The sequence below is a fragment of the Centropristis striata genome, chromosome 7, assembly GCF_030273125.1.
Source record: "Centropristis striata isolate RG_2023a ecotype Rhode Island chromosome 7, C.striata_1.0, whole genome shotgun sequence".
In the NCBI taxonomy this organism is placed as follows: domain Eukaryota; kingdom Metazoa; phylum Chordata; class Actinopteri; order Perciformes; family Serranidae; genus Centropristis; species Centropristis striata.
In genome coordinates, this window is record NC_081523.1 from 34697864 (window position 1) to 34709096 (window position 11233).

Here is an 11233-nt window from a genome sequence, read left to right on the forward strand (position 1 = left end):
GCATCAAATCCTGATATTATATCATATCTGTTACCTTTGTCTATTACCCTGTGTTTTCCTGGTGTTTCCCTGCCCTTCGTGTTCTGTTTGTTTTTGTCTGTCTTTCCTGTCTGTGCAGGCTGGGCGTAGCTGACTTCTTCAACCACTCCCTCATTGATATTCACCTGTTCAGCTTCCACACCTGCACCACCTAATCAACCTCCTGCAGTATTTAACTCCAGTTCAACCTTCCAGACTCTGCCAGTTCGTTGTTGTACCTCACATGGTAACTTGCTGTACCGGCTCCCTGAAGAACTACGTGTTGATTCTTTGTCTTGGATGTTTTTTTTGGATAAAAGCCTGTTTTTGACTCAGCCTCTGTTTTGTCTCCAGTCCAGCCATGTCTACCTGCACTGTGTGCCACGATCAGCCTGCCCTCGTCATCCTGCCTTGGAGTTTTCCCCCTTGACTTCCCCTGTTTTGTATGTTTGTGTCCCTTTTTGTGTGTGGCAAATAAAGCCGACTAAACCAACTCCTTGTTTTGGGTCTGCTTTGTGGGTTCAGTTTTCTGTCAACAATATCAGACTGTAAATCAGAGCTCTGGCTTCACAGCAGAGTCATCAACCTGTTCAGACGCTGTTTCCAGCCGTGATGTCTCCTCTCTGAGTTCCTCCTTCAGGCTCAGAGGTGTGATGGAGGACAAGCTGATCAGCTCTGTCCCGCCTCCAGAGGAAACAGAGGCGTTACAGGGAGACTCTCAGTATGTTTACATGACACTTGAAAAAAACAAATTATTGCCTTTATCTGACAATAACTGGACAACTGAAGTGCATGTAAACATGTTAGTCCGGTTAATGTCGGAGTTCTCCAACTCCAATTGGGACACCCAGATAATGTGACTGGAATAGGATTTTCGCTGGCATATATTACAAGACAACGCACGCTCCCAACCCCTCACCCACATCCCTCGCGCTGGCGTATGACCCCGGAACAAAAACATTCAAGAAAGCCTGTCGCAGTAGCTGGATTTTGCAAAGCACTTTGTAACATGTGATTTGAAAAAGTGCTCTATAAATAAAGATTATTATTATTATTATACTTGGTCCATCCACAGCCTTCATACTGAGCTGTGTGGATCAGTATGAAGGGGAAATTACAGCAGAGCTGTTGTTGCAGCTCTTTTACAGAAACACAGTGTGAAGAGGGTTTATTTTCTCATGTCTGCCTATGGGGCAAATAAATCACCGTACTCTCATGAAGACGTTTGTATGATTTCTTCGACCATCTCTCTTCAGTATGTGCACAAATAACACAACACACTTTCAGATCATGTGCAATGCAGACAATAAAATCCAATTCTGAAATTAAAGTCTGCAACTTTTGGAGGAAGAGGAGGAGCAGGAGGAGGAGGAGGGGGAAGAGGAGGAAGAGCAGGAGTAGGAGGAAGAGGAGGAGGAGAGAGAAAGGAGGAGCAGGAGGAGGACAAGGACGAGGATGAGGTGGAGGAGCCAAGAGAGGAGGAGGAGGAGGAGAGAGAGGAGGAGGAGCAGGAGGAGGACGAGGAGAGAGAGAGAGAGGAGGAGGAGGAGGAGGAGGACGAGGAGGAGGAGAGAGAGAGAGAGGAGGAGGAGGAGGAGGAGGAGGAGGAGGAGGAGCAGAAGCAGGAGCAGGAGCAGGAGCAGGAGGATAACGAAGCACAGGTGAAGATAACGAGGACGGGGTAAAGAATCCAAACAGGAAGGAAAACCCACGAGGACAGGAGATGAAGCTTTCTGTAACAAGAGCAACTGAACTAATGTTTTTACAGAATATGATGACGTCATAAAGGAGTTGACCTTTGACCTTATGGATATAAAATGACATCTTTTCCTCCTTTCCTCCTATTAGACATTTGATGTAAAATTTGTAATTATTAGCAAAAATATAAATAAATAAATATTTTTTTTCCGGCTCCAGGCGAGCAGAGGAACCGACTCAGAGAAAGTTACATGTGTGTGTCTCTGTGTTTGTGTTGCTCATGTTATGGGGACATGAACCTGTTTACACAGTCCTTTTGGGGGGACTCATCATCATTATGGGGACACAATAATTCTAATAATAACAGAATAACAGAATAACAGGTCCCCATCACTAAATCATGACATTTTAGTCTGCAGAACATGAATGAAAGTCAGTGTAACAACATCTGTGTGTGTGTGTGTGTGTGTGTGTGTGTGTGTGTGTGTGTGTGTGTATGTGTGTGTGTGTGTGTTTGTGTGTGTGTGTGTGTGTGTGTGTGTGTGTGTGTGTGTGTGTGTGTGTAGCAGACATATATATCCTGCGGGTGATGAAGGCTTGTCGTGTGTGTAGAAACAGAAAGTGATCTGCTTTTATAATGATGTCATGAATCTCAGAACATTTTACAAGAGGGCGTGTGTGTGTGAGAGAGAGAGAGAGAAAGTGTGTGTGGTGTGTGTTGGGTGGTTACACGTTTAACATTTCATACCCTCGGGTGTGATATGATGCTTCCCCCGAGTGTGAAACACACACACACACACACACACACACACACACACACACACACACACTCTAATATAAACAGTGTGTCACATAGTTGTGTGTCCTCTTACAACGCGTTTAAAGCTACAACCCCGACTTAAAGGCTTAGACTTGTCTTATATATATATTTATATATATATATATATATATATATATATATATATATATATATATATATATATATATATATATATATATATATATATATAATATTTAGCATATATATGATAAATATAAAAAGGTAAAACACACAACACACAAAATTAAAAACTACCCAAAACATTGAAATGAGATGTGAAGACGTGTCGGATCCATCAGAGGCTCAGACACAAAAAGTGTCCTGATAAAAGAAGAAGAAGGGAATTAAAACAAGTTACTGAATTCAGTTCAGACTATAGAGAGCCAGAAGGATCTGAGGGTCTGAGGAGCGGCTCGCCTCGTAAGGAATTAATAACTGTAAAATCTATTAACCTCCTCCTCCTCTTTCTCCTGATCGTTCTCCTCCTCCTCCTCATTCTCCTCCTTGTTCTCGTCCTCCTCTCTCTCCTCCTCCAGCTGGGTATGAACTGGAAGACAGAGAGACAGGATGGTGGAGCCCTCTGCGGGATCTGACAGGAATCACAGAGTCAGACAGGATGAATAATAAAAGTAAGAAGCTGTTTTATAAAGTAAGAACTCGGTTCTCTGAGGACAAACAGCTAAAAATCAGCTTTTATTTGAGGAAACAGGCCAAAAAAATATTCTGTTAAAGCCAAAAAGAACCAGGACACAGGCTTCAAAACCAACATTACATCATATATATTATGTACCAAATCCAAGACATTTGATCTTCTAGAACAATATTAATATTATATTGATTCATGTTTTGTTTCCAGTGTAAATAATAACAACTCCCACATAAATGTGTTCAAATGTTTGTTTGTATCACTGGTTGTCGTCCTGCAGTCCAGAGCTGAACATGCCACCAGCGTGTGTGTGTGCGTATTTAAAGAAGGTGAACACACACACACACACGTGTTGTTCGTGTCTTTACATTGTGTTGACAGTAAATGTCACAGATGATATTTATAGCAACCGTCCTCGGGCAGATATTTTATCTGACATTTGGAATTAAATTACATTACTATAAAATCCCAGATGACTTAAATCAGTTAAACTGTTGGAGCTGATGTCATGATCATATTTTACAATTTTTTTTTACATATACAAAGCTCAGAAGGAAGACAGAAACAATGAAGGTGCTGTTAAACCTTCAGGAACCTAAAATAAGTGTGACTCAGTAACGTCAGTCAGCAGGTTCACCAGCTGCTTTATTATCAGTTCACAGTTCAGCAGAAAAATGTTTGTTTAAGGTGGAACAGTTTGTTTACAGATGGAAGCAAAATGTGGAAAAAATGCAATGGAAATAGATTTATTATATAATGTGTGTCGCACATGAAGCAGCTGACAAATTCAATTTAAATTAGCCAAAGTCAATCAAATGAATCAAAATTCACCTTAATTTAGCCAAATTCTTGAAATATTGTTTTAAAAAAACATTTTTATATTTGGTTAAGGTGGAAAAGTTTGTGTACAATATACATTAAAACACAATGGGAAGACAGACTGTCTGTCATTTATTCTTTAACCTCCAGATTTACATTATTATTAAAAATATAACCAGTCATAGATGATGACTAAACTAACAGCAGTGTTTAAAGAGCTTTAATTTAATTAATTATAATAAAATATTATATATATAATGATTAAGTGCTGCATTGTATTCTGCATCATGATGATCACACCCTGATACTTTTCCTCTTTCAGTGAAGTTTATCAAAATAAAGCAGATGATGTCAGCGTGCGAGGCAGCAGCACCATGTGACCCAGCAGGAGTTCACATCTCATCTGCTAAAGATAGCACACACACACACACACACACACACACACACACACACACAGGCAGCTCTCAGTAAACAGGCTGCTGGTCAGACGCTGACAGGAACTCACAGGTACGAACACACTTTGTTTTTTATCTCTGCTGGTTCACATTCTCACAATAATTGTTGTTGTTGTTGTTGTTGTTGTTGTTGTTGTTGTTGTTGTTGTTGTTGTTGTTATCATTATTATTATTAGGAATGTTGAAGCAGGACTGTAATAAACAGGCTGCAGAGACACATTAGCAGCTCTTACAGTTAAAGTTAAAGGGTGAAATTTCATCCTGCAGACTGTAAACACGACTGATGAATCATGGGAAGTTGAGTTTTTCTTTCTTTTCTTTTTTCTTTTTGTCTTCACATTTAGCATGTTAGCATGTTTAACACACTGATGTTTAATGTTTCAGCATAGCATGCTAACAGTTAGCACGCTAAGGGCCGACAGGTCAAAGTGTTTCTGAGCTGTAGGAGGCACCGTGGTTCTCCTCCTCTTCCTCCTCCTCCTCCTCCTCCTCCTTCTTCTGGGGATCAGAAACGTTTCAACTCAACTTAAAGCTGACTTTAAAGAGTTAGTTCAGATTCACCAAAATCACACAAACTATCAGATGTCTGTCAGATAAAAGGACTCACCTCTCCTCCTCCACCTCCTCCTTCTCATCTCCTCTCCTCTCCGCTCTCCTCTCCTCCTCCTCCTCCTATCCTCCTTTTCCTCCTCTTCTCTCCTCTTCCTCCTCCTCTCCCCTGTCTCTTCTCCTCCTCCATCTCCTCCTCCTCTCTCTATTCTCCTCCTCCACCTCCTCCTACTCCTCTCCTCTTCCTCCTTCTCCCTCCTCCTGCAGGAGCAGTGATGGGTCTTGGAAGGAGGCTGGACGTGCCGGTGGGTGACCTGTCTATGATCAGGGGTCTGTGGGAGGTCCGGGTGAGGAAATACAGACAGAGACAGATGAAGGAGAAGGAGCGGGTGGAGCAGAGCGCTCTGGCCAGGTAAACACCAACACACAGGTATAAACACCACAACACACATATAAACACCAACACACAGGTATAAACACCAACACACAGGTATAAACACCACAACACACATATAAACACCAACACACAGGTATAAACACCAACACACAGGTATGAACACCACAACACATATAAACACCAACACACAGGTATAAACACCAACACACATATAAACACCAACACACACGTACGACAGGATTAATAGAAGAATCCAGACACAGAGACCTTTAGACCGGCAGAGAAAAATTCATGCTGTGATCTATGTGATCTATTTATAGAACACCATCAGGCTGTGATTCAGGAGCACAAAGGTCAAAGGTCACAAGTTTAAAAAGTAAACATCAAGTCTGAAATCTGATCTGATGACATGAAGCTGCAGATGGTTCATTAACCTGTCTGTCTGTCTGTCCGACTGTCTGTCCGTCCGTCCATCCGTCTGTCTGCCTGTCTGTCTGTCTGTCCGTCCGTCCGTCCGTCCGTCCGTCCGTCTGTCTGTCTCCCTCTGTCTGTCTGTCTGTCTGTCTGTCTCCCTCTGTCTGTCCGTCCGTCTGTCTGTCTGTCCGACTGTCTGTCCGTCCGTCCGTCCGTCTGTCTGTCTCCCTCTGTCTGTCTGTCTGTCTGTCTGTCTGTCCGTCTGTCTGTCCGTCTGTCTGTCTGTCCGTCCGTCCGTCCGTCCGTCCGTCCGTCCGTCCGTCTGCCTGTCTGTCTGTCTGTCTGTCTGTCTGTCTCTCTCTCTCTTTCCACCTGTTTGTCTGTCTGTCTGTCTGTCTGTCTGTCTGTCTGTCTGTCTGTAGGATTGATCAAGAGTGGCAGTATCGTATTTACTGTAAAACTCTGAAAACTGAAGAACGAAACCTGCTGCATCGTTACCTGGAGAAATCCAAACGCACTGAGGTTCAGCCCTGCACAGGTACAAATACACATAAATATACACACCTCTACACACACACACACACACACACACACACACACACATATATATATATATATATATATATATATATAGAGAGAGAGAGAGAGAGAGAGAGAGAGAGAGAGAGAGAGAGAGAGAGAATATGATGAAAAGTCCATTTACAGTAGTTCAAGTCAAATAGCCCCAACCAAGTATTGAGTCATATAGATGGACATATTCAGAGGCCAACATTTACATATTAAACAGACTTTTTAAAATTGGTCTTTTGTAATATTCACATTTTTGAAACACTGAATTCTAGGTCTTCATTAAATATAAACCATAATCATTATGATTAGAAGAAATTAAATAAATTAAGACATGAAATGTTTCATTCTGTGTGTAATGGGTCCATATAATGTGTTATTTAACCTTTTTGATTTGAATTACTGACATAAATAAACTATGATATTCTCATTTATTGTAATGCACCTGTGTATAGAGGTGTGCGCTGGTCGGTTGCTGACGACGTGTTGTTGTGTATCTGACGTTGTTGTTGTTTGTGTGTCAGAATGGGAGCAGCAGGATGAGGACGATCCGGAGCAGAACAGACTGATCTTCAGACTGGATGGAGATCAGTGGAGGGTGAGCTGATCAGGGACCAGGTCTACTGTTAGCATGCTAACAAATACATACTTTCTATGGGCACCGCACTAGTAATAATAATGATAATAATGATAATAATAATAATAATAATAAAATAGATACAAAATGACTACAAGAGACTCAGTGTCTCTGACCTGTCTGTTCTTGGCTGTCTGTCTCTGTCCTGTCTGCCTCTGTCTGTCTCCCCTGACCTGTCTGTCTCTGTCCTGTCTGTCTCTGTCCTGTCTGTCTCCCCTGACCTGTCTGTCTCTCTGTCTGTCTCTGACCTGTCTGTCTCTGACTTTCTGTGTCTCACCTGACCTGTCTGTCTCTAACCTGTCTGTCTCTGACCTGTCTGTCTCTGACCTGTCTGTGTGCAGGACTTTCCCCGGGAGCTGCAGTGGATGACGTACCTGAAGGAGTGGCACATCCGAGGGACAAAGATCAGCCGTCTGCCGGAGTTCCTGCCTCTGTTCTCTCAGCTGCTCGTCCTGCAGATCCCTCAGAACGCCATCGACGAGCTGCCGCCGGAGATCGGTGAGATGCTGAGACAGGTCTCCGACTCGTTCTGGTTTTATTCTCTTCTTTAGTTTCTGAGTGTTTCTGGTGTCTTCAGGGAAACTGACGAGTCTGCAGGAATTGAACGTGAGCTACAACCGTCTGTCCAGTGTTCCTCCAGAACTCGGAGACTGTGAGAACCTGAAGAGACTTGAGCTGACGGGGAACTTGAACCTGTCCGAGCTGCCGTTTGAGGTGAGTGCTTTATTAAATATCTACAGATAAATAACATCATCAGATACTTTATTTCACACTGAAACATTAATTAATGCTGTTAGCAAAAACAAAAACCTCATTCAGCAGCTTATTACCATCTTTATTTACGTTTCTTGTGGCAGTGACCTCTAGTGGCCATATTAAATATGACGGGAAGAAAGGAGGAAGTTATAAAAGCTGTAAAATACCTAAAAATAAATGCAGAAGCATCACAAAGAGACGCACAATGACCATAAATAGATTCAAAAACAGCACAAAAAGATGCAAAACAAAGAAAAACAGATGCAGAAAAATAAGCTAATAAAGAGAACCTGAATCTTGAATCACTGTGTCGCTGATGAAATCACTCCGTCAGCTGAGCGGCCTGAAGCAGCTGGTGCACCTGGACATCGCGGAGAACAGGTTCATCTCAATCCCGATCTGCGCTCTGAGGATGAGCCGCCTGCAGCTGCTGGACCTGAGCAACAACAGCCTGACCGACCTGCCGCAGGACATGGACAGGTAACCGATGACATCACCACCACACCTGTAATCTGATTACTCTGAGCAGCATCAGGTCTGATCCTGGATGTGCACTGGATGTCTCTGTGTCCTCCAGCAGACTGCAGCATGTGGCTTTGTTTAAGTTTGTTGAGATGAAAACATGCAGTTAAAGTTCTGTGTGTGTGTGTGTGTGTGTGTGTGTGTGCGTCTGTGTGTGTGTGCAGGTTGGAGCAGCTGGTCACTCTGTTCATACATAAGAACAGCCTGTCTTACCTCCCTCACTGTCTCACTAAAATCTCGACGCTCAAGATGATCGTCGTCAGTGGAGACGAGCTCAACTGCATCCCAACCAGTCTCTGCAGGAACCCAAACATCAAGTACACACACACACACACACACACACACACACACGCACACACACACACACACACACACACACACACACACACACACACACACACACACACACACACACAAACACACAGACCACATAACCACACACACCCAACACACACACAAACAAACCACATAAACACACACACACACACACACACACACACCACAACACAGACACACACACACACACACACACACACACACACACACACACACACACACACCACACAAACCACACACACAAACAAATAACACACCACACAAACACACAAACTACATAAACCTCGCAGACATCAAGTACACAAACATATGTACCACACACATCAAATTTAAAATGTAAAACACCAACAACACAAAGAAACATTATTATAACATAAAACTGTGCAGCTCTCCTGTTAGAGCTCAGATCATCAGATTGCTGTTGCTGTCCTCCGGCAGGTTTATCCGACTGTACGACAACCGTTCAGCGAAGAAGAAGAAAGAGGAGGAGGAGAAGAAGAAAGGGAAGAACAAGAGGAGGAGGTGGAACCAGCCGAGAGAAGAGGAGGTGCAGAAGGACAGCAGGGAGAAGGAGTTCATGGAGGCGTACGTCAACTCGCTGATGGACAGAGGTCAGAAACTTAAGTTCTGTCGTTGTCGTATGAGGACGTAAAATGACATAAGTGTAAATAAATGGATAAATGCAAAAGACAAAAGTATTTTTTATTGTTGTTATTTATTTAAAAAATAAATAAATAAAATGGAGAACTAAAAAAATAAATGTGGGCTGTAAATACATGTAAAAATGTGATGTAAATGTAAAAATAAACGTGGAAAAAAGTAGATAAATGAAGATGTATAAATAAATAAATAAATAAATAATGCAGAAATACAGTAACTAAGACATATGTGTGTGTGTGTGAATATGTAATGCAAAAAAATAATAGAAATTCTATATATTTACATTAATTGTATTATTTAGGTATTTATTTATCCATTAAAATGTAAAAAATAAATCAAATCAAATTTAAATAAATACTTGTAATACTCAAAATGTAAAAATAAATGTGAAAATAAATAAAGTAATAAATGAAAATCTACAGATAAATGAAAACATTTAGAAGTTAGTATAAAATAAAAAACATGTGGCAATGCAAGAATAAATAATCAAATAAATGCTGGAATACCTAAATAAATAAAATATTGTAAAAACATAGAATTGTAATTTTTTTGTATAATCATTACAATATTTATTCATTCATTTATGATTTTCTTTATTAATATATTTATTTCGGCTTATGTTATTTTTCATCCTTCATATTTCAGGTTGTTCTGAACTCTGATGTTCGTTCAAGTATTTATTTTTCTGATACATTTGATTTTAATTATTTAGTTACTTGAAGCTTTAAAACGTATTTTTGCAGAAATGTTTTAATTCTCAATTAAACCAAATGACATCTTGTTTTTCCCACAACAGATGTCGTCCCTGAAAGCACCACGAAGGTCTCCATCTCCTGCCTGCTGTGAGGAGAAGGAGGAAGAGGATGAAGATGAGTTGAAGGAAGAGAAGGAGGAGTAGGAGGAGGAAGAGAAGGAGGGAGAGGAGAAGGAAGAAGAGGTGGAGGGTGATGATGATGATAAAGGTCTGTCACAGTGACTGAAAGTTCTTTTAAAGTTCTAGAAAAGTTTTGAGTTTGTGAAATTTTTGTTTTTTTAGTAAAATATTTCAGGGATTCTGCTGACTGAGTTTTAAATTTCATATTTGAGTGTTTAAGTGATTTTTTCTTTTCAAAATTTCATTCCAAAAATCAGATTTCCAACATTGAAACATCACTGAAGTCCACAAGCTTCATCATCATAAATATATACACATAATAATGATTAATATGATAAACACTGATGGATATGCATATCATGAACTTTTACAATTTCATATTTTAGACATGTTGAATATCAGGTAGAAAACGTTCCTCTGTGTTTCTGTGCTGTGATTATTTTATTGATTTCTCCACATGAACACATTAAAGACAAACTAGATTTATGGAATTGTGACCAAACAGAAACAGATATTAATTTTACATGTTTAAACTGTGCGCTGATTAAATACATCTAATTATAATTATTCAGTTCATTTTTATGGATCATATAAGATTCATTTTCATTCATTTATCTTTAAAAAATAAATTGATTCATTTTTGCAAAACTGACAAGAATAGTTTTTACTTTTTATTTTTGTATTTGTTTTTGTGTGATGCTCTGAGATTAGTGACGTTTGTTTTATTCTGACATATTTTTCTAATTTTAATAAATGTTTGTGAAGATGTTTTTGTCTGATTTTCTTTTGTTTTATATCTGGAGAAAATATTAATTAACAATTAAAAAAATGTGCTTATTCAAAACACTCCAAAATGTCAAATTTAGTAACTAAATATTCTGAAATAAATATCTTAAAATCTATTTATGCAAAAAAAAAAAGTAGTAACAATTATTTTAAATATTTCAAAGAAATGTTAAATTATTACATATTTCTTTTTTGTCTAATTTCAAAGTTAGCAAATATTCTTTAACAAATATCTTTAAAAAATGCTGAAGTAAATTACTTCAAATTTATTTCCCAAAA

The 11233-nt window shown here is 39.8% G+C and overlaps 1 protein-coding gene across 3 annotated transcripts; it reads left to right on the forward strand.

Annotated features, from left to right (window-relative positions):
• The first annotated feature begins 4467 nt into the window (after nt 1-4467).
• Nucleotides 4468-10203, forward strand: lrrc2 (leucine rich repeat containing 2). 3 transcript variants are annotated; one of them, XM_059337532.1, is made up of 11 exons: nt 4468-4508; nt 4841-5001; nt 5273-5417; nt 6239-6354; nt 6908-6981; nt 7362-7518; nt 7598-7734; nt 8111-8256; nt 8463-8615; nt 9073-9245; nt 10091-10203. In XM_059337532.1, the coding sequence occupies exons 3-11, from the start codon at nt 5281-5283 to the stop codon at nt 10138-10140; spliced, it is 1143 nt and encodes a 380-aa protein (XP_059193515.1). In that variant the 5' UTR covers nt 4468-4508; nt 4841-5001; nt 5273-5280; the 3' UTR covers nt 10141-10203. The 3 variants fall into 3 exon arrangements, with proteins under 3 accessions (XP_059193515.1, XP_059193517.1, XP_059193516.1); XM_059337534.1 differs by lacking the exon at nt 4841-5001 and having other exon boundaries at nt 4471-4508; XM_059337533.1 differs by lacking the exon at nt 4468-4508 and having other exon boundaries at nt 4827-5001.
• Nucleotides 10204-11233: the final 1030 nt, after the last annotated feature.

Bases quoted from the DNA above. Each gene is read 5' to 3' on its own strand.
- lrrc2 (XM_059337532.1), top strand. From the start codon at position 5,281: ATGGGTCTTGGAAGGAGGCTGGACGTGCCGGTGGGTGACCTGTCTATG. The intron at 7,735-8,110 runs GTGAGTGCTTTA...TCACTCCGTCAG, and splicing joins TGTCCGAGCTGCCGTTTGAG to CTGAGCGGCCTGAAGCAGCT. The intron at 8,616-9,072 runs GTACACACACAC...GTCCTCCGGCAG, and splicing joins TGCAGGAACCCAAACATCAA to GTTTATCCGACTGTACGACA.